The 22,831-nt window shown below is 31.9% G+C and overlaps 4 protein-coding genes across 4 annotated transcripts; 3 read left to right on the top strand and 1 right to left on the bottom strand.

The window, feature by feature from the left end:
- The first annotated feature begins 449 nt into the window (after positions 1 to 449).
- LOC133309729 (protein CHLORORESPIRATORY REDUCTION 7, chloroplastic) lies at positions 450 to 4,952 on the top strand. Its single transcript, XM_061510530.1, has 4 exons — positions 450 to 519; positions 858 to 985; positions 1,281 to 1,531; positions 4,734 to 4,952. Exons 1-4 carry the CDS (start codon positions 465 to 467, stop codon positions 4,825 to 4,827), a joined length of 528 nt encoding a protein of 175 aa, XP_061366514.1. The 5' UTR covers positions 450 to 464; the 3' UTR covers positions 4,828 to 4,952.
- Positions 2,132 to 3,097, bottom strand: LOC133309731 (uncharacterized). Its single transcript, XM_061510531.1, has 3 exons — positions 2,696 to 3,097; positions 2,461 to 2,566; positions 2,132 to 2,344 (listed from the first exon to the last, which is right to left on the bottom strand). Exons 1-3 carry the CDS (start codon positions 2,878 to 2,880, stop codon positions 2,261 to 2,263), a joined length of 375 nt encoding a protein of 124 aa, XP_061366515.1. The 5' UTR covers positions 2,881 to 3,097; the 3' UTR covers positions 2,132 to 2,260.
- A 3,720-nt stretch (positions 4,953 to 8,672) lies between the features above and the next one.
- LOC133309732 (exocyst complex component EXO70E2-like) lies at positions 8,673 to 11,216 on the top strand. Its single transcript, XM_061510532.1, has 2 exons — positions 8,673 to 8,752; positions 8,850 to 11,216. Exon 2 carries the CDS (start codon positions 9,011 to 9,013, stop codon positions 10,976 to 10,978), a length of 1,968 nt encoding a protein of 655 aa, XP_061366516.1. The 5' UTR covers positions 8,673 to 8,752; positions 8,850 to 9,010; the 3' UTR covers positions 10,979 to 11,216.
- A 9,473-nt stretch (positions 11,217 to 20,689) lies between these two features.
- Positions 20,690 to 22,425, top strand: LOC133309743 (UDP-glycosyltransferase 83A1-like). The gene is made up of 2 exons (XM_061510544.1): positions 20,690 to 21,176; positions 21,539 to 22,425. The coding sequence occupies exons 1-2, from the start codon at positions 20,690 to 20,692 to the stop codon at positions 22,423 to 22,425; spliced, it is 1,374 nt and encodes a 457-aa protein (XP_061366528.1).
- The last annotated feature ends 406 nt before the right edge of the window (positions 22,426 to 22,831 follow it).

Here is a 22,831-nt window from a genome sequence, read left to right on the forward strand (position 1 = left end):
TATATATATATATATATGAAGGTTATATTTACAACATCTTTTCGCCTACAACCAAATTTTAACAGTTGATTTTCGTCAATATAAAGGTTATAATTTATTTAGTCATAATTATTAATTAACGTAGGTTTTTGAATTTTTAAAAAAGTTAATACAGTTGATCATGTAATCCTTAAAATAAACGTCATTTTTGTTCTAGAAACATGACCAAAAAGCCAAAAATAGAGAGTAGCCAAAATGGGAAAAAAAAAGAGGGAAAAGGAAAAGGAAGAGGGGGGGGGGGGGGGGGGGGGGGGGGGTTCTCATGTACAGAAGGGCAATGCTGAAAATATAATAACAATTGAGGGTAATTAGAGAACTAAGAATAAAAGAAGTTATCCAGAGTTTGTGATTGTAATTGATACAGGCTATTTGGATGATAATTTTGGTCTCATATTTGTCCAAAACCATAGCATAAAATAATTGCTATGGTAGGAGTTTTGCAGCCTCTACCCTGCAATGTTGGAGTTCGGTCCCTCCACTGTAAGCCATGTAGTTAGCTTTTCTGCTTTTGAGCTTTGTTCACAACATAGCAAATTCATTACTTTTTTTTTTTGCAACCCAGAACATGAATTAAGTGTATCCTATTTATATGTACATGCATCGGCTCTTATGACAGGAATTGTCCATTGACATGTTTGCAACTGAAACAGAACAATTGTTGCCCTGCTGCTAATGATTGTTTAAAAAAGTTGAAGTTTTGAGAGCATTTTTATGATTCATCATCCATAACCATTAGTATATATGAACAGCCGCAAATATAAATTTCACTGCTCTTAAGTACTCTAATTATAGATAAATAACCTTCTTATCATTTACAGCTACAGGAAGTTACCATATTCAGAGTCCACTAATCCATATAACATCACCAGGTCCAATTAAATATTTTAGTTCTTCAATCCATCTGAGACTGCTTCAAGTTACAGGTGATTGCAGAGGTAAAACCAAGGTATATATGTATCTATCTATGCAATCTTTTCTAAAATAATAGTATTACTGTGATTAATTTGATTATTTTCTACCCTAGTCCTGAAAACAAAAATTTATTAATATATTTTAGCATTAATATTTATTAATATGATTAATAAATATGTTGAACATTTGGTCAAAACAAAAATTATCAGTTCAAAGCTACTAAGAAATGTTATATTGGTATGTGGCCTGCTCACATATGTTAACATGCAGAATATGCAAGTACATTAATTGTTTTTGTTCTAACAATTATCATGCACTTTTCCTATTAGGTTTTTGCATTGAGGAGGAGAAGGGCAAATGAGAGGACTGAAACTTATGTGCTATTAGAACCAGGGCAGGATGAGAAGTTTGTTTCTGAGGAAGAATTGAAGGCCACGTTAAAAGGGTGGCTGAAAAATTGGCCTGGTGAGGCTCTTCCTCCTGATCTTGCAAGATATGAGACCATTGATGATGCTGTTTCTTTTCTAGTGAGGTCTGTTTGTGAACTTGAAATTGATGGAGATGCTGGCTCTGTACAATGGTATGAGGTCCGTTTGGAGTGAATAGATATATATATATATATATATATATATATATATATATATATATATATATATATATATATATATGTAGTCATTCCATCAGCCATTTCATTCGTGCCTTGCCAACAACCATTTCATTAGTGTTATAACATTCCATTCTCTTGTAATGAACACAAGCATGTTAATTTATTAATAGACCTTAAAAATTTGTACAGTTGTATTGAACTAAAGGGTTACCTTACAAATTTGAATAGTTGTATTGACTAAAGCGACGGGGAGAAAAAAGAAATAAAATAATTTTTTCATATTATAACTATGTCTTACCATAAGACATAGTGTTAAACACTCATAAAGACACAAAGTTGTATCCTTTAAAAGGACAAACTTTTTTTCCTTAAATAAAATAAATTATCTAGGAAATTTGTGTAAAAGTTGAGAAGAAACCAGAATCAACAAATTCTACAAGAGAAGGGTAAAATAAAATGATCCAATTGGAATCCTTACCATAAGTTACTCCAAGGTTTAAAAGAATCTGGAAGTACAAAACTTTTTAACACAACAACAGATTTCAGCTACAAAAGCCTATTTATTTGGGGGGGTGGGGGGTACAACAAGAGCTTCACAAACTTCAAAGGCCTAATAAGCTTAAAAAAGGAAATAATTACACAACAGACAGTTCTTTAACATAGGAAACAAAGAGATAACTGAACAAAGATTCATTGAATTCGTCAAGTTGTGTTGATCTTCTCATCAACCAGCATTGGAAGCTTGTTCTGAAAAGGACCCACATCCTGCAAGGACATGTCTGGGATCTGCAGTAGTTGACATAAACTAGCACTGTTACATCACACTGAAAATTAAAGGGCACCCAAAACAAACTCTAATGAATACACAATAAGGTCATAGCAGAAACAGTTTTCATGGGTACCTTTGGTTGGTTTTTACCAGGTGGTAATAGTGCACCACCCTTTTTACTTCTGGCAAGAAGCCCTTTGGTTACTGGGGAGATCAACAAATCAGTTGGACTGGTATACCTAAGAAAAACACAAGAAAACAACACATGTTCATGTCACTAACCACATGATGAAGTCATTTGCATGTTCTCCTCATAAAACTTTCAGGAAATGATTACATGTATATGGTGATATATAACACATATATACCTTTCAGGGTATTTGAATGCCTTGGGAACTCTAAGACGATCTGGGGTTACAGATTTGCGCAATTCATTAGAAGAATTTTGATCATTCAGGACTTTTTGTTGAACTGGAGTTGGTGTTTTGCATTCAGGGTCAGGTGTTTGTGATTGAACTGGGACTTTTGGTGGCGTTTTGAGCATGTTTTCCATGAGATTCTACTTGGGTTTTTCTTGTGTAGTTTCCAAAAAACCCCTTATATGGAACAAGGAAAAATGTTGAAATGGGAAATGCAAGAGGTTAGGAACAAGGTGTGAGGAGCAAGTATAAGAAAAATGGTGGAAGATAATATGACCGTTTGAGCAAAAGGGATTGCAACGGTCGAATTGCGTGAACTGTGAAGCAATGCTTAGATTTGGGATTTAAATATGTCATTCGTTGACGATGAATAAAAAATATTTAATTTGTTGATAATTCAAATAATTTTACCTTTTATTTATTAATATGAGGTGATCCAACAAAATAATATATTAGAACCAACACATGTACCATGAGGGAAATTTAAGAGTTAAAATGTATTTTTTCTTATTGATTTTTTTTTATTGTCTTTAAAATCCTGACAATGAATACGAGATTCATAAATTTGTATAAGATTATATGTCTTACTAATATGTTAAAAATTATAATTGATAAAAAGGTTTTTTCCCGCATAATTTATTCAATTGCAACAGGTATTAATTTAAGATATAATACTTAATATTAAATCCTATGAATCAAAATGCCTAGTCCATGAAGAGGTTGACCAAATAAAATCAATTATAACTCAATAAGCGTCTTCACAATGGCATTAATCAAACATATTTTAGCCATGAAAGAAATATAATACAACATACAAGGCCAATTGCATCTTGCAATATAATATAAGCTTTGTCATGATATGTAAAATTTATCTTTTTCCTCTTCATTTTTCCAATTAAGTGGATTTTTTTAGTGATAGTGTTTTATGAAAATGAAAATAGGTAAAATGAGAATTCACTTTTGTTTTGATCCACATAACGAATAACGAATAACGAGTCGTACAGTCTGTAAAAGTTTAAGGATTAAGTTAATCCTAATTCGATTGCAAATAAAGTTTTAGTCCTACCCCAAACCATACAAACACTCTCTATAAATAAAGAGTTAAATCCCATAGGTACACACTTATGAAATCTTAGTCTGTGCTATTGTTATTGTGCATATGTACCATCCATCCCCTTTGATTTCTAGTGTCTTTTTTTTGTACATTAATCTATCACCCCTTGCAGCTATCTCCTTTGTAGATGTCGTTGGTCCTCAAACCCAACATTAATAATGATCCCTCTTGGATTGAACATGGACGTCGTTTGTAGGAGTCGATAAACTTCGACTCCAATCCAATTATAGTGAGCATACACAATGCAAAATAGAGCCACAAGTATTGCCAATAACCGCAACCAAACTCTAATGCGTTAGACTGAACAACCTAAGCAATAGTGGAGAACAAGACTCTGTAACCCTGTTTGTCCCAACAGCCCAGCGCCCACTCCCTAGGTTGCAGCACATTCACCTGATCTTGTCCAAGCAATGATATCCCTCGATCATTTCTTGGACCGTGGATAATTGACTCTAGTGCTTCTAATAATCTCCCTAGTAATAAGAACTTTCTCACATCTCTCACTTATTCAGACAATTTACCACAAGTTACCCTTGTTGATGGTACCAAGACAATTGTCTGTGGCATTAGACAAGTCCTCGTTTACTTTTAACCTCGATTCTTTATGTTCCTAGCTTCTCTTTTAATTTAATATCTACCAGTCAATTGTTTGTGACATTGGACAAGCGTAGTCGTGTCCTCGTTTACTTTTACCCTTGTTAATGGTACAAGACAATTGTTTGCGGAATTGGACAAGCATAGTCGTGTCCTCGTTTACTTTTAATCTCGATTCTTTATATTCCTATCTTCTCTTTTAATTTAATATCTACCAGCCAACTCATTATTTCTCTTCATTTTTCTGTTACCTTTTATGTAAAAAATGTTCTTGTGTAGGATCTGGGTAAGGGGAGGACGATTGGAGTTGATAGTGAGTCACACGGCCTTTACCATCTTGTGGTGCTTAATTCTCCAGTGGCATGTACCATAATAGATACTCCAGACCTAATTCACAATCGTCTTAGACATTCGAGACTATCTACAATCCAGAAGATGCTCCCTTATCTATTTCGTTTACAATCTTTGAATTGTGAGTTTTATCAACAAAAGAAACACACATGTTCCTCCTTTGCTAGTTGTGACATTAAAAGGGTAAAGACTCCCTTCTCTCTTGTAATCTTGTTTATTCAGATACTTAAGGCCCAAGTCGAGTTAGGTCCTGTTTGAAATTCTTATATTTTGTGATCTTTATTAATGATTAATTAATCTCATTACATCTAAGTTTTCTTGATAAAGAATCACTTGAAATTGTTGTCATGACCCAAATTTTGAATCATGTTTGGCACATGGACTAAGATAACCATAACATCCCTTAGCCAGGGTAAGGCTAAGGTAACCACCACATTTGTAAATATTGGTCGTGTAATTCCTTATTATAAATATAATACCTTTTGTAGTTTGATAAGACACAAAATTCTCAAATTCAAATAAATTGTTTTAAAAAGTTTAGTTTTGTATAACAATCTACCAAAAGTCCCAACAACAAAGAGAAAGGAAAAAATTAATACCTAATTTTTTTTTAAAATATAATTATGATGATATATTAAATAATTATTTTAAATAAGTATGCAAATATCTTTTATAATTATTTGACAAAAATACTTACATATAATGTCAAAGAACACTCTTTTCATAAACTATTTGTCAAAGCATTTAAATTAGGGCATAACTTTCCTTTTTTCACAAGACACAACTCATTTTTTGTTGTTGACACAATTAGATGTGATGCCACCACAGTTTTTATTTTTAAAAAACAATTGGCTCACATTTCGATCTATCAGTAGGATGGAAAATAGTTTTTCTTGTAATACGACAAATTGTTTCCCTTTAAATTAAGAATATATAGCCTTGTTAAAGAATAATATAAATAATTAAAAAAGTTCTCATTCAACACTTTAAGGTTTTGTGTTAAAATAATTCTTTACATAATATCATAACTTCAGTGATCACAAGGTCACGAGTTCGATCCTCACATCCTTCCATTTCGTAGTGGAATTAAATAAACATAAGATAAACTAAAAAATTGGACATGTGCAATATCTAAGCTTCAAGCCTCTTGCGTGAGTCACAAGGTGTGTTAAAGAATAATATAAACAATTAAAAAGGTCATCGCCTAACAACTTATGATTTTGAGTTGATGTGATTCTTTACCTTTGTTTACGACACATCTTTTGATATTTTCCCTGACAAATTTTTTTTACAAACTCTCATAAATGATATCTCAAATTCACCGTAATTGTTTTAAGAGTTTAATATTTTTTATGTTGTACGATATGATTTTATCTCCTCCACACACATAAAGATTTGTGGGCCCCATATGAGACCATGTGAAGAGAAAAGAGAAAAAAAAGATATATGGATTTCATATACTTTTATATATATGTTTAAGATAAAATTATCTCATGTAACATGAGAAACAATGATCTCTTGTTTTAATCAATAAAAATGATTCTATAGTTATTGAAGTTTGTAAAAAAACTTGAGAGAATAACGGTCTGTTTGATTGTGTTCTGGTTTTTTTGTTCTTAAAACCAGTGTTTTAAAACTCGGACCGGTCATCGAACCGGTCGAGGTACTGGGTCACTGGTTCAACCGGGTAGAATCGGTTTTACTGTTCACATGTTAAAAAAATAAAAATATTACTTATATTAATAAAAATTCACATAAGGAAACTATCTATGAGCTTCAAAAAATAAATTGGTTTTCAATGATAGCAAATATTATATATTTCTAACCCGAGTCAACCGGGTCGTCGGGTTTCGGCCGGGTCAACCGATCCAATCCGGGCTGACTGCATAACCGGTCTAACTACCCGCTCAGACCGGGGAACCCACCGGGTCACCGAGTCCCGGGTCGACCCGGCCGGGTTTTAAAACACTGCTTAAAACTGTTTTGTAAACTAGTTATGGAAACAATTGTTTTCTATATTTTTTTTCTTTTTGAAAGTTAAAAATCAAAACAAAAACACCTTAGACATATTCTCTAAATTTGGTTCTAAAAACAAAAAAACAGTTATAGTTTTCAAAACATTTTTTACAAAGGGGGAGGATCCACTTACCACCAAAAAAATTTACAACTCTTACAACCAATTTAATCACCGTTGATTTTCGTCAATCTAACGGTTTTAAATTAATGAAAATTAATAATTGTGACACAATAAATGTTATTAATTTATAACCGTAGATTGACGGAAATCAACGGTGATTAAATTGGTTGTAAGAGTTGTAAACTTTTTTGGTGGTAAGTGGATCCTCCCTCTTTTACAAAACAGATCTTACCAAACGAGTTTTTTTTTTTTTTTTTTTTTTGTTCTGAAAACTAAAAAGCTATTTTTAAAAGGGATAAGTTATTCTACCTACTCCCTTCTTGCCTACCTTTTGCCTACCCCTTTCGTCACCGTTGGATTACAATCTAATCCAACGGTCTATAATTACGAAATAAAATAATCTTTTTTTTTTCTTTCTCCTCACTTCTTCTCTCACCCTTTCTCTCTCCTCCCCTTTCTCTCTTACTCTGCAGACACATTCTTATAGGAACAATAATGATGTAGATGAATTTTTTTAAGGACAAAATTGATCATGCCATTCTAGATTTGGCAGCGTTTCTATTCTTTTTTTCCTTTTATTATTTGAATTACATGTATGTACCTTCCTTTAATTTGTTCTATAAGTCGGCAATTCCTAGAGTCAAAAAGAAATTGAGTTTAAACCTAAAATATTATGTTCATATTACTTTCGGTGACACCATTATTGTGCATAAATAGTAAACTTCCTTTCTTTAAAAAATTTCCCCAGACATAAAGCTAACAAATCAAATCCAGTGAATAACTGATGCTAATTTGATGAAGACTGAACAACCTTGGAGAATATAGGCTAAGCAATGACAGAATTGAACCCATCTTACTCTTAGAGCAAACAGAAATAGAAAAGCTGCCAAATCTAGAATGGCATGATCAATTTTGTACTTAAAAAAAGATTCATCTACATCATTATTGTTCTATAAGGATGTGCGGGAATCGCATAGGAAAAGATAAAGGGAAGGAGAGAGAAAGGGTGTGGGAGGAAGTGAGGAGAGAGAAAAGAAAAAAGGGGTTATTTTATTTCGCAATGATGGACCGTTGGATTAAATTGTAATCCAACGGTAATGAAAGGGGTAGACAAAAAGTAGGCAAGAAGGGAGTAGGTAGAATAACCTATCCCTTTTTAAAAACACTAATCAAATAGAGCCTAAATCTTTATATAATATCATTTTCATGTTTTTTTTCACATAGTTACCAATGATTAATTTTTTTTTAATTTTGCACAAAATTCATTCATGTTTTTTCTCCAAAAAATTAAAAGATTCGAATGTTGCTTAAAAAAAAGGGATTTGAAGAAGTCGAAAGCACGAGTTTGATTTTTCAAACTTGAAATTTCTAACCTAGGAAAATGGCAAATGTTCCAATTGAACCGCGTTCCAAAGCAGATATAATTAAAAAACATAAAGGTCACAAAAATCAACAACAATGTTGTTGACAATTTGCAGGGACATAGAAATTACAGCTATGAACAATAACATAATTTATATTTAAAAAAAAATTTATTATTAAGTTTCACACGAGAATCAAGAAAATAAATTACTTTCTCTTCTCCCTTGTCTTGTTCTCCATAACAAGGTTTGATTTTTCTGTCCTTACTAGTTAAAAGTCAACATACAGTGCATTAGTCAACACCATTTTTATTGCTAGTGTTGATTATGGACATATTTAGATCTTATAATTCTTATCTTCATTCATGAAATTCAATCCATGTTCTGCTTTTTGATCATTATTAGGCACTTCAATAACAAGTTCAAAGACTGACACCAAGGATGCAAAGGTAGGCTGATACTATTCATCTTCTTGTTTCAATCATGGTTTCTGCTCATAGTTTTTGTTCTGCATCTTTAACAACAATAGTCTTTTGGTTTATGCAGGCACTAAAAAAGGTTTTTTTTTTTTTTACCCATATTAACACTGGGTTTTGAATTTGGTTGGTGATGTTCTAGTGTGAAAGAGAGAAGTGGAAGATTCTATAGAGACAAGTAAGATCTGGGTTCAGTCTTAATTGTTCTTTTTTGGAGTGTGTTTCTCTAGTATGGCCTTTGAGGAGTCTGAGTTTGTGATTCCTGAGCTTGAAAGAGAGGAAAACTTGATTGCTGCAGCAAGACACATTGTGAGGGCATTAGAGTCAAAGAAGAGTCTCACTAGTGATGCCAAGAAAATTTTGGCAGAACTTGGCACCCAATTGTCTTCTATCTCCAAAATCAATGAGAAGGAGGAGGGGGGGATTAGTGCTTTTGAAGATAGGCTTGATGCCATTCAGGAGATAATAATGAGATGGGAGGAACATCAGTGTATGATTTGGGATTGTGGACCAGATGAAGTATCTGGGTATCTGAATGCAGCTGAAGAAGTTCATGGATTGATAGAGAAGTTGGAGAGCTTGCATTTGAGCAAAGAGGACCAAGAGTACAAGTTTTTGAATAGGGCTTATAGTGTTCTTCAAACAGCTATGGCAAGGCTTGAAGAAGAGTTCAGGAACTTGCTTATCCAGAATAGGCAACCTTTTGAGCCTGAATACGTGTCTTTCAGATCAAATGAAGAGGATATTGCTGATGAGAGCTCTGTGGTATCTTTAGGTGATGACTCAGTTGAGGAATCATTCAGAAGAGACAGTGTTAGCAAAGCCTCAGAGGAGCATATCCTTGATTTAGTTCATCCAAATGTGATCCCACATCTCAGGTGTATCTCAAACTTAATGTTTGCTTGTAATTATGACCAGGAATGTTCCCATGCTTATACCATTGCCAGAAGGGATGCCTTAGATGAGTGTTTCTTCATTCTTGAAATGGAAAGGGTGAGTATTGAAAATGTCATGAGAATGGAGTGGGGTACTTTAAATTCCAAAATCAAAAGGTGGATTTGGGCTGTGAAAATCTTTGTCACAGTGTATCTTGCTAGTGAGAGGTGGCTCAGTGACCAGATTTTTGGGGAAGGGGAACATGTTAGTCTAGTTTGTTTTGTTGATGCATCAAAGGCTTCAATATTGCAGCTTCTGAATTTTGGTGAAGCCATGTCCATTGGTCCTCACCAACCTGAAAAATTGTTTAAAATTCTTGACATGTATGAGGTTCTGGCAAGCCTTATGCCAGACATTGATGCTTTGTATTCAGGTGAGGTCGGTTCTTCTGTTAGGCTCGAATGTCATGAGATTCTAAAGAGATTAGGCGAATGTGTGAGAGCAACATTTCTTGAATTTGAAAATGCCATTGCATCAAATGCATCATCAACCCCTTTTATAGGTGGTGGGATTCATCCTTTGACCAGGTATGTCATGAACTATGTTACAACTCTCACTGATTATAGCCAAACACTTAATTTGCTTCTGAAGGATCAAGAAGAACATGATGCTATTTTGGTGTCACCTGACATGAGCCCTGGTACAGAAGAAGACAACAAAAGCCAGGGATCTCTAGGTAGAGTTTCCTCAATGACCCTCCACTTCAGATCAGTGGCTTCAATCTTGGAGTGCAACCTTGAAGACAAGTCCAAGTTGTACAAAGAAGCATCATTGCAACACTTGTTCTTAATGAATAATTTATGTTACATGGCTCAAAAGGTTAAAGGGTGTGAACTTAGGTTGATATATGGAGATGAATGGATTAGAAAGTGCAAATGGAAGTTTAGGCAGCATGCAATCAATTATGAAAGAACTAGTTTGAGTTCCATTCTGTCCTTGCTCAAGGATGAGGGAATTCAAATTCCAGGTACAAATTCTGTCTCAAAAAGTCTTCTTAAGGAGAGGTTAAAAAGCTTCTACCTTGCCTTTGAGGATCTTTATAGGATCCAAACATCTTGGTTTGTCCCAGATGTTCAGCTTCGTGAAGAATTGAGGATTTCTCTATCCCTGAAAGTAATCCAAGCTTATAGGACATTTGTTGGTAGGCATAATAGTTATATAAGTGACAAACACATCAAATACAATTCTGATGATTTAGAAAATTATCTTATGGATTTCTTTGTAGGAACTCCAAAATCATTGCAAAATAGCCATAGGGGGTGATAGTAGATATATAGGCCAAGTAATCATGTTCCCTAGGAGAGGCTTGTACTCTCACATACTAGTTAGGGTCCATACCAAAACCTTTCTAGTCCCACTTTGTGCATATTGTGTATTCGTTGAATGGAAAAAGTTTTAGAATTATTGTGCTTTGCATGGTCTTCTACCATGAGCATGTTGATATGTTACTGTGTTTGCTAAGTGATATAGTGAGTGCATGTTATGTGGTGAGTAGATTATCATGATGTACCTTTTCTGTTGAATAAAGAAGACAATTTGATAGAAGTTTGTCAATTATTTTGTAGCTTCATTGGCATAGGCATGTACTCAATATTAAGGCTCAATAACATAATGATATGGGTGGGTGCTCCTGCATCTGTATTGTTTTATGGGCCATTGATCTCAATGAATGTGATTAAAGTGGATCCAAACAAATTTTACATTTAGAAAAAAAAAAGGACTTATGCACAGCATAATTAGGTTATTCTTAGTCCATTCATACCATTGGTTGACGAAAAAAAGACATTTATAATATGGGTTTTATAAGAGTTATGTTGTAGGGAAAGTGACTCTGTAATGTTATAGAAATTCGTTTTGCGTACCGTAATTTCTTTTTTTTTTTCTTTTTTCTTCAAAAAGTGTGAGCCCCACAAAATGTTGTGTGTGTAGGAAAGTTTATTGTGTCATGTTAAATGACAAATGCAAATCCCTTATAATATTTTTTTATAATCAATTTATAAAATTTAATTAAAATATAATCTGTATGTTTTCTAATATTAGGAGTTATAATTTATTGTTTTCATAATTAATGATTGTAAATATTAAATAAATAGAATAAAGCTGTTTAGCAATATTTCGAGCTGTTCACAAATTCTTATCATTAATATTTTACAAACTAATTTCACTTTCTTGTGACTTTATTAAATATCACATATCTTAACAATTTGCAAATATGTAAAATAATATCGGTAAAATCTACATAAATCGAATGGAAACTTACGTGGCACCGATATCGTTACGACACGATATTTCGACACGTTAATTCTAAAAAAATTAAATTTTGACACGTTAAGACATATTTTGATATTGAATAATATTTTTAATTTATGTTGCGTATATTATATTTAATATTCAATAATTTAACAAAAAAATAAAGCTAAACTTATAATACACATTAACTTTACAAAGAAACAAAAGATATCACAAATATTTATATTAAATTTCATAGAATGGTAATAGTAATCTATCGAACCTAATAGTTAGAACTAAAAACGCAACATAACGCAATCTTTGAATCTTTTTTTGAGTTTCTACAATGCGGGTTGAAGTGTCGAAGAATGTCGGACATGACACGTCGAGATTTTTGAAATATCGGTGCTTTGTACACTATCTATCAATTCAATATCACACATTTTCCATTATAGATTAGAAGTAACAAACTGCAAAAATAAGGGCTGAATACAATCTATGAAATGAACGTCACATATTGACTTGATCACTGAAAGAGAAAGAACACAATTAGTGGACCATGACCGTACATCCAGCATAAGAGAAAAGTTACTACAATGAAATGCACAAATCCAGTCATATATATTTTCTGTCAAAATTGTAATAAAAAATAATGCATTATAATTATTTCATATAAAAAAATTTATTATTCATTGAGAGATAATAATCATAATTTATGATTGCTGACAAACTAATTAACAAATTTATGATTTCCCCTCGATCGCTAAACTCTGACCAATCAGTCAATTGAAGTATAATATTCTTATTTAATTGTTAAATTATAACAATTATCTTTATAGGAACTTTCACTAATTCTACATTACACTTTTTAATGGAAGAATGACATAACAAGATGAAAATCCTCCATTTATCTCTAATTTAACTCAATTATATTAATTTGTTTTTTATTTTTATTTTATACTTGTTATTTTATCATACATAAAAAATACCCTGAATTAGCTAGATTTCACTGGAAGCCTTATTTGGTTTTTTTATTAATTGTATATATTTTTGTATTTTTAAATAATTATTTAGATAAAAATGAAAATAAAATACAATATAATATAAGAATTAGAACATATATAGCAGCTGCATGCATGTTTGTCCCAAAGTAATGTAAATATCATAACTCTCACAATCTTGACAATTTAAGAAAAATAAATTGAATGGTTTATTGTGATAATTGTTATAATTTAAGGATTAAATGTAAAAAATATAATTCAAGTGACTTGGGGCGTAGAATGGCAATTTGACACTTTTAAGTATATAAATGTGAAAAAAATTTTACATGATTTTGTCACTTTAGAAAGCAATTTATTAGTAGGGGTGTTCGCGGTCTGGATTGGATCGGTTTTGAAGCAAAAAACCATCTGATCCAATTCCTTCGGTTTGGTCATTACATCATCCGATCGGTTTGAATTTTTTTTCAAATCCGATCCAATCCGATCCAATTTTTTTCGGTTTGGATTGGATCTGTTTTCGATTTTTTGAAAAGCCAAAAAAACAAAACTTAAAAGAATTATTTTTAAAAAAGTGACGATGTTTCAAAACATTTCAAAATTCAAACAGTTATCAGAATTGGTTCACATGTCTTGTACATCAAAGATTATGTCACAGCCACACAAAATCAAAGATTATGTGAAACGGTTATCAGAATTGGTTCACATGGATTAGAAGCAGAAGAACTGCAGAGAACGCGAGAGATCTTAAAAACGTTATGTCACAGCCACACAAAATAAAAGGCGATTGTTTGAAACCAACGAAAAATGAAGGAAAATATTATTGCTTCATCACACGAATAACGGGAAGAAATTTAGAAATCTGCTTTGCTATACCTTTATCATGCCCTTGATGCAAATAAAATCAAGTGTTATAGTACCTTTGTTATATGTTTATTTGGTTGTTTAACGGAAGAGACAAACGTTGATTTTTGAGAAGAAAGAGATATGCTACGGGTGCCAGAGCGTGAGTGACTGAGAAGAGTGAGAGACTAAGAGGACGGCAAGAGTGAGTTTGGATGGATTAGGTTTAGAACTTTGGGTGGGTTTAAAACTGATGGGCTAACGCACGGGTGGGTTTAAAACTTTGGGCCGGCTATTATTTGGGATAGGTAATAGGTATAATTTGGTAAAAAAAAGTTTGGATCGGTTTGGATTGGATCGGTTTTCAACATCAAAACCGAAAACCGATCCAATCCAGTAATTTTTTTCGATTTTTTCGGTTTTCGGTTTTTCGATTTTCGATTATTTCGGTTTTCAGTTTTTCAGTTCGGTTTTTGCGGTTTAAATCGGTTTATGAACACCCCTATTTATTAGTACTCTATTACGATTTACGAGCATTGTTCATACTACGGTAATTCAGAAAGTAAAATTTATTAGTGCATTTGCTTTTAATTTTATATTCAATAAAGTCATAAGAATCCAGCACGAAAATTAATTAAATTAATTTATAAATTACTAATAAAAGTTAACGACATTCTGGGTATCTAATATCTACAATCATTAATTATAATAATAAAAAACCGCAGTCATTGAAAATATATAAATCAAATACAAATCTAATTTTAGTTAATTACAAGTCAGGAAATATAAATTTCAGTGCGACCATCCAATTAAGTGCTCAATCACATTCCCCTTGAATAGTCATAAACCATTTTGGCAGCCATAGTCTATGCTTAAAGGGCTCTAACATCAGAAGAAGTAAGAGTTCATTTGGCAGAATTTGGGTGACTTCTATGGGTAAATTTACTATTCTAAAGGATTGCCATGAGTAACACGAGTGCATTTTTTTAGTACAAAATCAGCAATTTTGTCTGATTGTTCAATTTTTTTATGCAATTATTGTATTGTTCTCTCGAATGGCCTAATTATTAAAAGCATAAAGGTTTAAATAGGGTAGAAATTTTTTTCAATACTAAAACATCTCATTTTGGGTATAAATTATGGGTTCGTTTTTTCTGCAGTTACTGCAGATAAGTTATCTGCAGTAAGCCCAATACGATATCATTTTGGGACGGAAATCATGGTATTTTTATAATTTTAATTTATTTCAGGGTTATTATAGTCTTTATAATTATAATTTTTTAATCTTTCTATTCCAAAACGACGTCGTTTTGAGAATAAATGCAGATAACTTATCTGCAGTAACTGCAGAAATATTTTTCTGATAAATTAATGGGTTGATGAGACAAAGTTTGGTCTAAATAAACCAGGAACATTAATAAAATATTTTGAATCTAGTTTGGTCCGGGCATATTAGTTTATTTAAACCAATGAAATATTCAATACCTATAAAAATTAGAAAAAATTAAATAATATAATATTATTTCATTAATTATAATAATTATTTTTAATTAAAATAAATAATGTGATATAAGTTGACCTGTAAACTTGAAGGCCAGACTTTGTAAAAATAGGTCCATGACGTATTTCGTAATAAGCTTGTTTAAGATCTTACTCTACTTTACTGAATATATTAACACATTCTTAATAGGTCATCTAACCCATTTATATTATTACCCATCAGCCACAAGGGTCACAACGGAGGAGGATATCAAAATGAATTAGAGGTGTCACTTTTTAACATAATTTAAATACGACATGAATTTTTAATGTTTGTATCAACCTGTTTTCGTCTTCATGTAAACGAAAAAGTGACCCAAAAAACGCGTATCGTGTTCGTATCAGAGGTATTCGTATTTGTGTGAATCCATTTATATTAAGTAATTATATATTTATCAAATTCACCCCATTTGTATTTATTATTTTGAGATTAGAATTTTAAAAGATTTTTTTGAGTTAAAAAATCTTTTAAATTTTAAAAGATTATTTAGAATTGGAGAGACTTTAAAGACTTTTTTAAAAGACTTTTTTTACAATCAAGATTTCATAAGATTGGATTTTAAAGAATTTTAATAGAATTTATAAGATTTGAAAGGACAATATGAATTTATAAGATTTTAAAAAACTATATGAATTTTTAACAAACATTCAAAATTGCAAGAGTCAATACAAAAGAGAAAGGTTATACTTACAACCTATTTTTGTTTACAACATTTTACAACTATATCTTAACCGTTGATTTTCGTCAATCAGCAGTTATCATTCATTGTAAATTAAATATTAATTAATGAGTTTGATTTGCGAAAATAATAACCATTGATTGACGGAAATCAACGGTTAAGATATGGTTGTAAAAGTTTGTAAACAAAAATAGGTTGTAAGTATAATCTTTCCCATAAAAAAAATAACAAAGAAATGCAATGAAATTAATAAAAAAAATAAAACCTAATATAATTTTCTCAATCAGTAAAACATAATATAATTTTTAACAAACATTCAAAATTACTAAACAATAGCTTTTCACATATCTAATGGGTTGAAAATTATCTTCTTCATTTGGTATCAAAGCTATGCGTATATGATTATAAGATACAATTTTTTTTAATTATAAAAATAATTCTAAATTTGCATATAGAACTTAATGTTCATGATAAATTTTCGTTTGTAATTTTTTGCAATTGATCTTGAAAACCTTAGGTTTTTGTTTTACATGATGAGAGTTTTCTTACCATATATCATATGCATATTTTCATTAAATATTCTAAGAAAATTTGGAATCTGAAATTTTGGGTTTAATTACATTAAAGTTTAGAAAAAATTTCAATTTTTTTCAATCGATACATTGAACCCTTAAATTGCTTTGGGGTTTTTGAGAAACAAGCTTTTAGTTATCTATTGACACAAAAATTGTTTGAAATCGTTTCCTATAGTAAATGAATTTCGTTCATGAATGTATTGTTACGAAATATAGGGTTCATATTATGAAAGTTTCAATATTTCTTTAAATTGATATTGTTTCATTGAAGTAAAATGAAATTTAGTTTGGGTTCCCAGGTTATTTTTTCACTGTTTTATGTTGTTTTTAATACAAAAATCACACGTTTTTGTTGCAAGAAAAACTGCGACCATAGCTTGAAAAATCACTTTTTAAACTTCCAAAATTTCTCAAAAATGGCTCAAAAATGTTATTTTTGAGATAGAATATATTAAAATCTCGTTGGTTTATTGTTTTTGGGTTGTTTTGTGATGAAAATCGCTAAAAAATATGCTCTTTTTTTTTTTACGAAGCTCCCATGGCGGAACTCAATTTCGAGCAGTCAACCTGCAAAAAGAAGAAGAAAATACTGCAATAGAAGAATCTCAAGAAATCCTAGGGGTTAGAGTGAGAATGTGAGAGATGCATCCTATTCATATTTTTCACTAAAAAATCTCACGAGATCCACACCAATAGAAAATCCATTAAAATCGTCGGATTTTTGAATACCACGAGATTGTGATTCAATTGTTTAAAATCCTGATTGAATACCAACAGATTTGGATTCTAAAATAATCCTTTAAAATCCCAATCGAATACCACGTGACTTTTTTTCAATCCATTAAAATCTTAATCGAATACCAACAGATTTTTTTGTCCAAAAACAATCCATTAAAATCAGTTGAAATCTCAATCCAATAGACCCCCTTAATTTCCATTCAAAAAGTAAAATTGACATGCCATATGTTTCATGTCATGTTATGTACCAAACGGATCGTGTTAATATTAAATTTTTTGATGCAAATACCTATTCATGCTATATTTCTATGGGAAATACATTTTTCCTCTTACCTGGAGAAGTATATTTCTCATGTTATGTCAGTTCGATTTTTGTGTTTACATTTTTTTTTCAAAAGCTTGTGGTCCACAAAATTCTCTCTACAGGAAAATTCGAACCACTCCTATAACAAGAGAGGTGTTAAGCCCTATTTCTATCTACCCAAACATAACCTGCCAACCCAAACACTCTTATAACTCTATTAATAAATTAATTTCATGCGGATTTGTTTAAATATTTTTATTATTAAAAATCTTATGGTAAAATTATTTTTGCAGCCGCTTTACGTACAACAACGACAAATATATGGTTATGATTTTTCACATTTAATGCTTTCATACTTTGTATGGTTATGATTCTTCGCATTTAATGCTTTCAAGTATATATATGGCAAGTATTTGATTGCTGCACGTACAACAGTTGCAGAAATGTAAACCCGTATATATATATATATGGAGAGAGATCATTTGACTCAAGAGTAAGACTTATAAGTCTTACTCTCCATCCTAACCGTTGATTTTCGTCCATCCAACGGTTATAATTTAGGAAGTTATATTAATTAATTAATTATTAATTATACTATTAATGACAACCGTTGATTTCCGTCCATCAACGGCTGAGATTTGGAGTAAGACTTAAAAGTCTTACTCTGGAGTCAAAAGAACCCTCCCCATATATAGGAGAGAGATCATCTGACTCCAGAGTAAGACTTATAAGTCTTACTCCCCATCCTAGTCGTTGATTTTTGTCCATCCAACGGTTCTAGTTTAGGAAGTTATATTAATTAATTAATTATTAATTACACTATAAATGACAACCGTTGATTTCCGTCCATCCTTGATAAAAGAAAAAGATGCCATATATGAATCACTTACATATTCCTCTGAATTATACATATCCACCGTATTAATTTGGAAAAACAGTAGAGATATCCAAGAACAAACTATTTTTATTGGAAACATTCCTCTAATGAATTCTTGGGGAACTTTTATAGTACATGGAATATACAGAATTGTAATCAATCAAATATTGCAAAGCCCAGATATCTATTACTGGTCAGAATTAGATCATAACGAAATTTTGGTATATACCAGCAATATAATATCTGTTTGGGGAGGGAGATTAGAATTAGCGATTGATAGAAAAGCAAGAATATGGGCTCGTGTGAGTAGGAAACAGAAAATATCTATTCTAGTTCTATCATCAGCTATGGGTTTGAATTTAATCAAAATTCTAGAGAATGTTTGCTACCCTGAAATTTTCTTGTCTTTCCTGAATGATAAGGAGAAAAAAAAAGCGGTTCAAAAGAAAATGCCATTTTGGAGATATATATATATATATATATATATATATATATATATATATATATATATATATATATATATATATATATATATATAAGGCTTAACATTTCTGCAGCTGCCGTAGATAGTGTTATCTACAGCTGACACAAAAGTGGGCCCCACGGCTTTAAAAAAAAAAAAAAAACTCAGGATCCGGTGCCGTATCCTAGGATCCGGACGCGGATCCTTGCTTGTTGTAGGTACAACAGCTGCAGAAATCATTTTTCCATATATATATATATATATATATATATATATGAGGTAGGATCCTTTGACACCAGTGTCAAATTTGAAGTTTGACACCTCATTTGAAAGCCGTTAGATCAAAAAAGATCAATGGTGTCACATGCTTATAAATCAGAGTCGTTGATCTTTTTTGATCTAACGGCTCTCAGATGAGGTATCAATTTGAAATTTGACATTGATGTCAAAGGATCCTACCTCATATATATATATATATATATATATATATATATATATATATATATATATATATATATGGGTCCGTATGGTGTCCAATCACTTGATATAAGGATTTGTCCAGTCAAGTAAATCATAATCATACAAAGGTGGATCAATAATAATAAAGGAAGAGAGAAAAATATAATATCCATTTCTGATCAATTAAATAAGGAAATAAATATTCAAAACGACGTTGGGTGACAGGATGATCCAATGACATAATACACAATAAAGCATATATATATATATATATATATATATATATATATGGTTTATCGTTTCTCCTGTTAGATAATTTTATCTCCAGCAACCCCAAAACTACGTTGTTTGGGGGTTGAGAGAATTAATAAAGAGTGTTTTGAGTTAATCAGATGTCAAGTCACTTGACAAAAGAATTTGTCCAGTCGGGGAATGATAAGCATACAAAGATGAAAGAATTCCAAATATCCTTGTTGAAGCCCCATGAGATCATGCTTTCATCATTTTTGTCCTTCCAAAAATTGCTTCAACTGAATACCCTTGACACAGATTGTAAGGACTAAGGAGTCTGAACCCTTAACTAGAGGTTTCGAGTTTGAGCCATAGGAATGAATCAAAAAGATTTGAGAGAGTTGTCCCTTTAATAGGGTTAGTTAAGTACGAGATGTAGCTCAGAAGATGAATCGGTTGAGAAACTAAAAAAATAAAAATAAAACTGCTTCATCCATAAATTACCCTGTACCAATGTACATATGTACACTTTGTATATAATGGACAAAGCAGGATTGCAATGGCAACGTGCAATTTGAGACCAATGGATTTCACATCAGGGATGACTGAGACGCAGGGTTAGTTGGTAGTTGGTGAGCATCCAATTATATAAACATGGTCACCAATCAATATTCAACCCCATGGAACGAATGTCTCCAATCATGTACTAAAAGGACAAAATCTATAACGACTAGTATAGTGTTATATATTATATAGAAAATTAAAAAAATATTTCTTGAAATTATCACGCTTTAATCTTTTATCATGTGACAGTAAATTAACACTAAAAAATTTACATTAAGATCTGATTAAGATTTTTCATCAATAATTGCTTTATACTTTGCTCCAAAGTGACTTACGTAATATTTTTATAAAACTCTTTCTTTTTTCATCTATCATTGTTCATTATATATCCCACCATCCAAATACAACATGAGTAGAGTTACATTCAGTAGGTTAATATAAAGAGTAGAGTCTCTGAATCAACAGAAATACAACATGAGCATTTCAAGTGTGCTAGTTTTACCATATCCAGCTCAAGGACATGTCAATCCCATGATGAACTTCTCACAAAAGCTGGTTGAGCATGGTCGCAAAGTCTATTTTGTGAACACAGATATCAACCATAAGCGAGTTGTGAGTTCCATGGTTGAGCAACAAAATAGCCTTGATGAATCACTGTTAAAGTTGGTGTCAATCCCAGATGGTTTAAGACCTGAAGATGACAGAACAGATCATGGCAAGTTATGTGATTCAATACTAAGCACCATGCCTTCTATGCTTCAGAAGAAAATAGAAGAAATTCATTTGAATGGTGAGGATAGAATATGCTGTATAGTTGCTGATTTGAATATGGGATGGGCTTTGAATGTTGGGAACAAGTTGGGAATCAAAGGAGCACTCTTCTGGCCTGCGTCAGCAGCTATGTTTGCCTGTCAATGCAATATCCCCACACTTATTGATAATGGGATCATAGATTCTGATGGTAAGTAATAATATCATACTTCACTAACAAGTAACATGTCACTCTGCTCATATTCTGGTTGATATATTAGATTATAATTTGGGTTGATAACTAATATGCTAATAGAACTAATTTTAATCACCATTACCCAACATCACATCATGCATTTGCATATAGTTTTAAATATGTGTATACTGCTTATGTTTCGTTTAGAAAATATTATTTAGTTGGCATTAGTTAGGCAGAATGACAATTAAATTGAGCTAACAAGCTTGTAAACTTTAGAATGAATAAATAGTTTCTATTATTTTATTTTTCGCTAACCACTAAATTTTATTTTTGACAATATTTTACAACTTGTTTTATTTTGTTTCTCACTGCAGGAATACCAATCACTAAAAAGACATTTCGGCTATCACCAACTATGCCTCTTATGGACACAGAGACCCTTTTATGGTCGAAAGTAGCTGACTCAGTAAATCTTAAGAAAATAATTAATTATTTCACGCACTGCGTAGGAACTACAAATTTAACAGAGTGGTGGCTTTGCAACACCACATATGAACTTGAACCTGGTGCATTATCCTTTGTTCCAAAGCTCCTACCAGTTGGTCCATTGCTGAGAAGTTATGACAATAAAAGTGTAAATGGAAGATCTATTGGACAGTTCTGGGAAGAAGATTTGTCCTGCATGGATTGGCTTGATCAGCAACCTCATCATTCTGTCTTGTATGTTGCCTTTGGTAGTTTTTCTCTCTTGGACCAAAACCAATTCAAAGAACTAGCACTTGGACTAGACATTACAAATATACCTTTTCTTTGGGTTGTGCGTCAAGATTCCAATAGCACCAACAAGATGGCATTACCCAATGAATTCTTAGGTAGTAAAGGCAAGATAGTTTCATGGGCTCCACAACAAAAGGTGTTAAGCCACCCTGCCATAGCCTGTTTTGTTAGCCATTGTGGTTGGAATTCAACCATGGAAGGTTTGTCTAATGGGGTGTCCTTCTTGTGCTGGCCTTATTTTGCTGACCAATTTTATAACAAAAAATGCATTTGTGATGAGTTGAAAGTTGGATTGGGATTTGACTCAGATGAAAATGGATTGGTGTCACGTTGGGAGATAAAGACAAAAGTGGACCAACTGCTTTGTGATGAGAACATAAGATCAATGTCTCTGAAATTAAAGGAGAACGTAATGAACAACATAGCAGAAGGAAGTATGTCTTCTGAGAATTTCAGCAAGTTTGTTAAGTGGCTGAAAGATTAAGGAATGGTCCAACCACTAATAAGCTTGTTTGTTTAAACAAATAAATTCAGTTTAATTTGCTTATTGTATCCACTTCCTGATTTGAATGTTTTTATCAGCATGTTGTAATTTTTCGTTTAAAAAAAATTATACACAAATGGTTTCGGAAGTGAATAATATATACTTTTAATTTTTTAACTTTCAGTAACCAGTGTTATTAAGATTGGATCCGAGCTGTCAGATCCAGCGCTATTACATTCGGCTCATCAACTAGGCTAGGATATCGGTTTCAACCATTGAGGCATTGGTTGAACTGATTCACCCAGATAAATATATTCAAATTTTTTATTTTATGCTCAAAATTTCATTGAAATGTTCAAATACTTAAAAATACATACATTGTAATTTAGGGATTTGGGATGTTGGT

Source organism: Gastrolobium bilobum, unplaced genomic scaffold, assembly GCF_033153095.1.
Source record: "Gastrolobium bilobum isolate Gb01-03AN ecotype WA unplaced genomic scaffold, APGP_CSIRO_Gbil_v1 utg4635, whole genome shotgun sequence".
Taxonomy (NCBI): Eukaryota; Viridiplantae; Streptophyta; class Magnoliopsida; order Fabales; family Fabaceae; genus Gastrolobium; species Gastrolobium bilobum.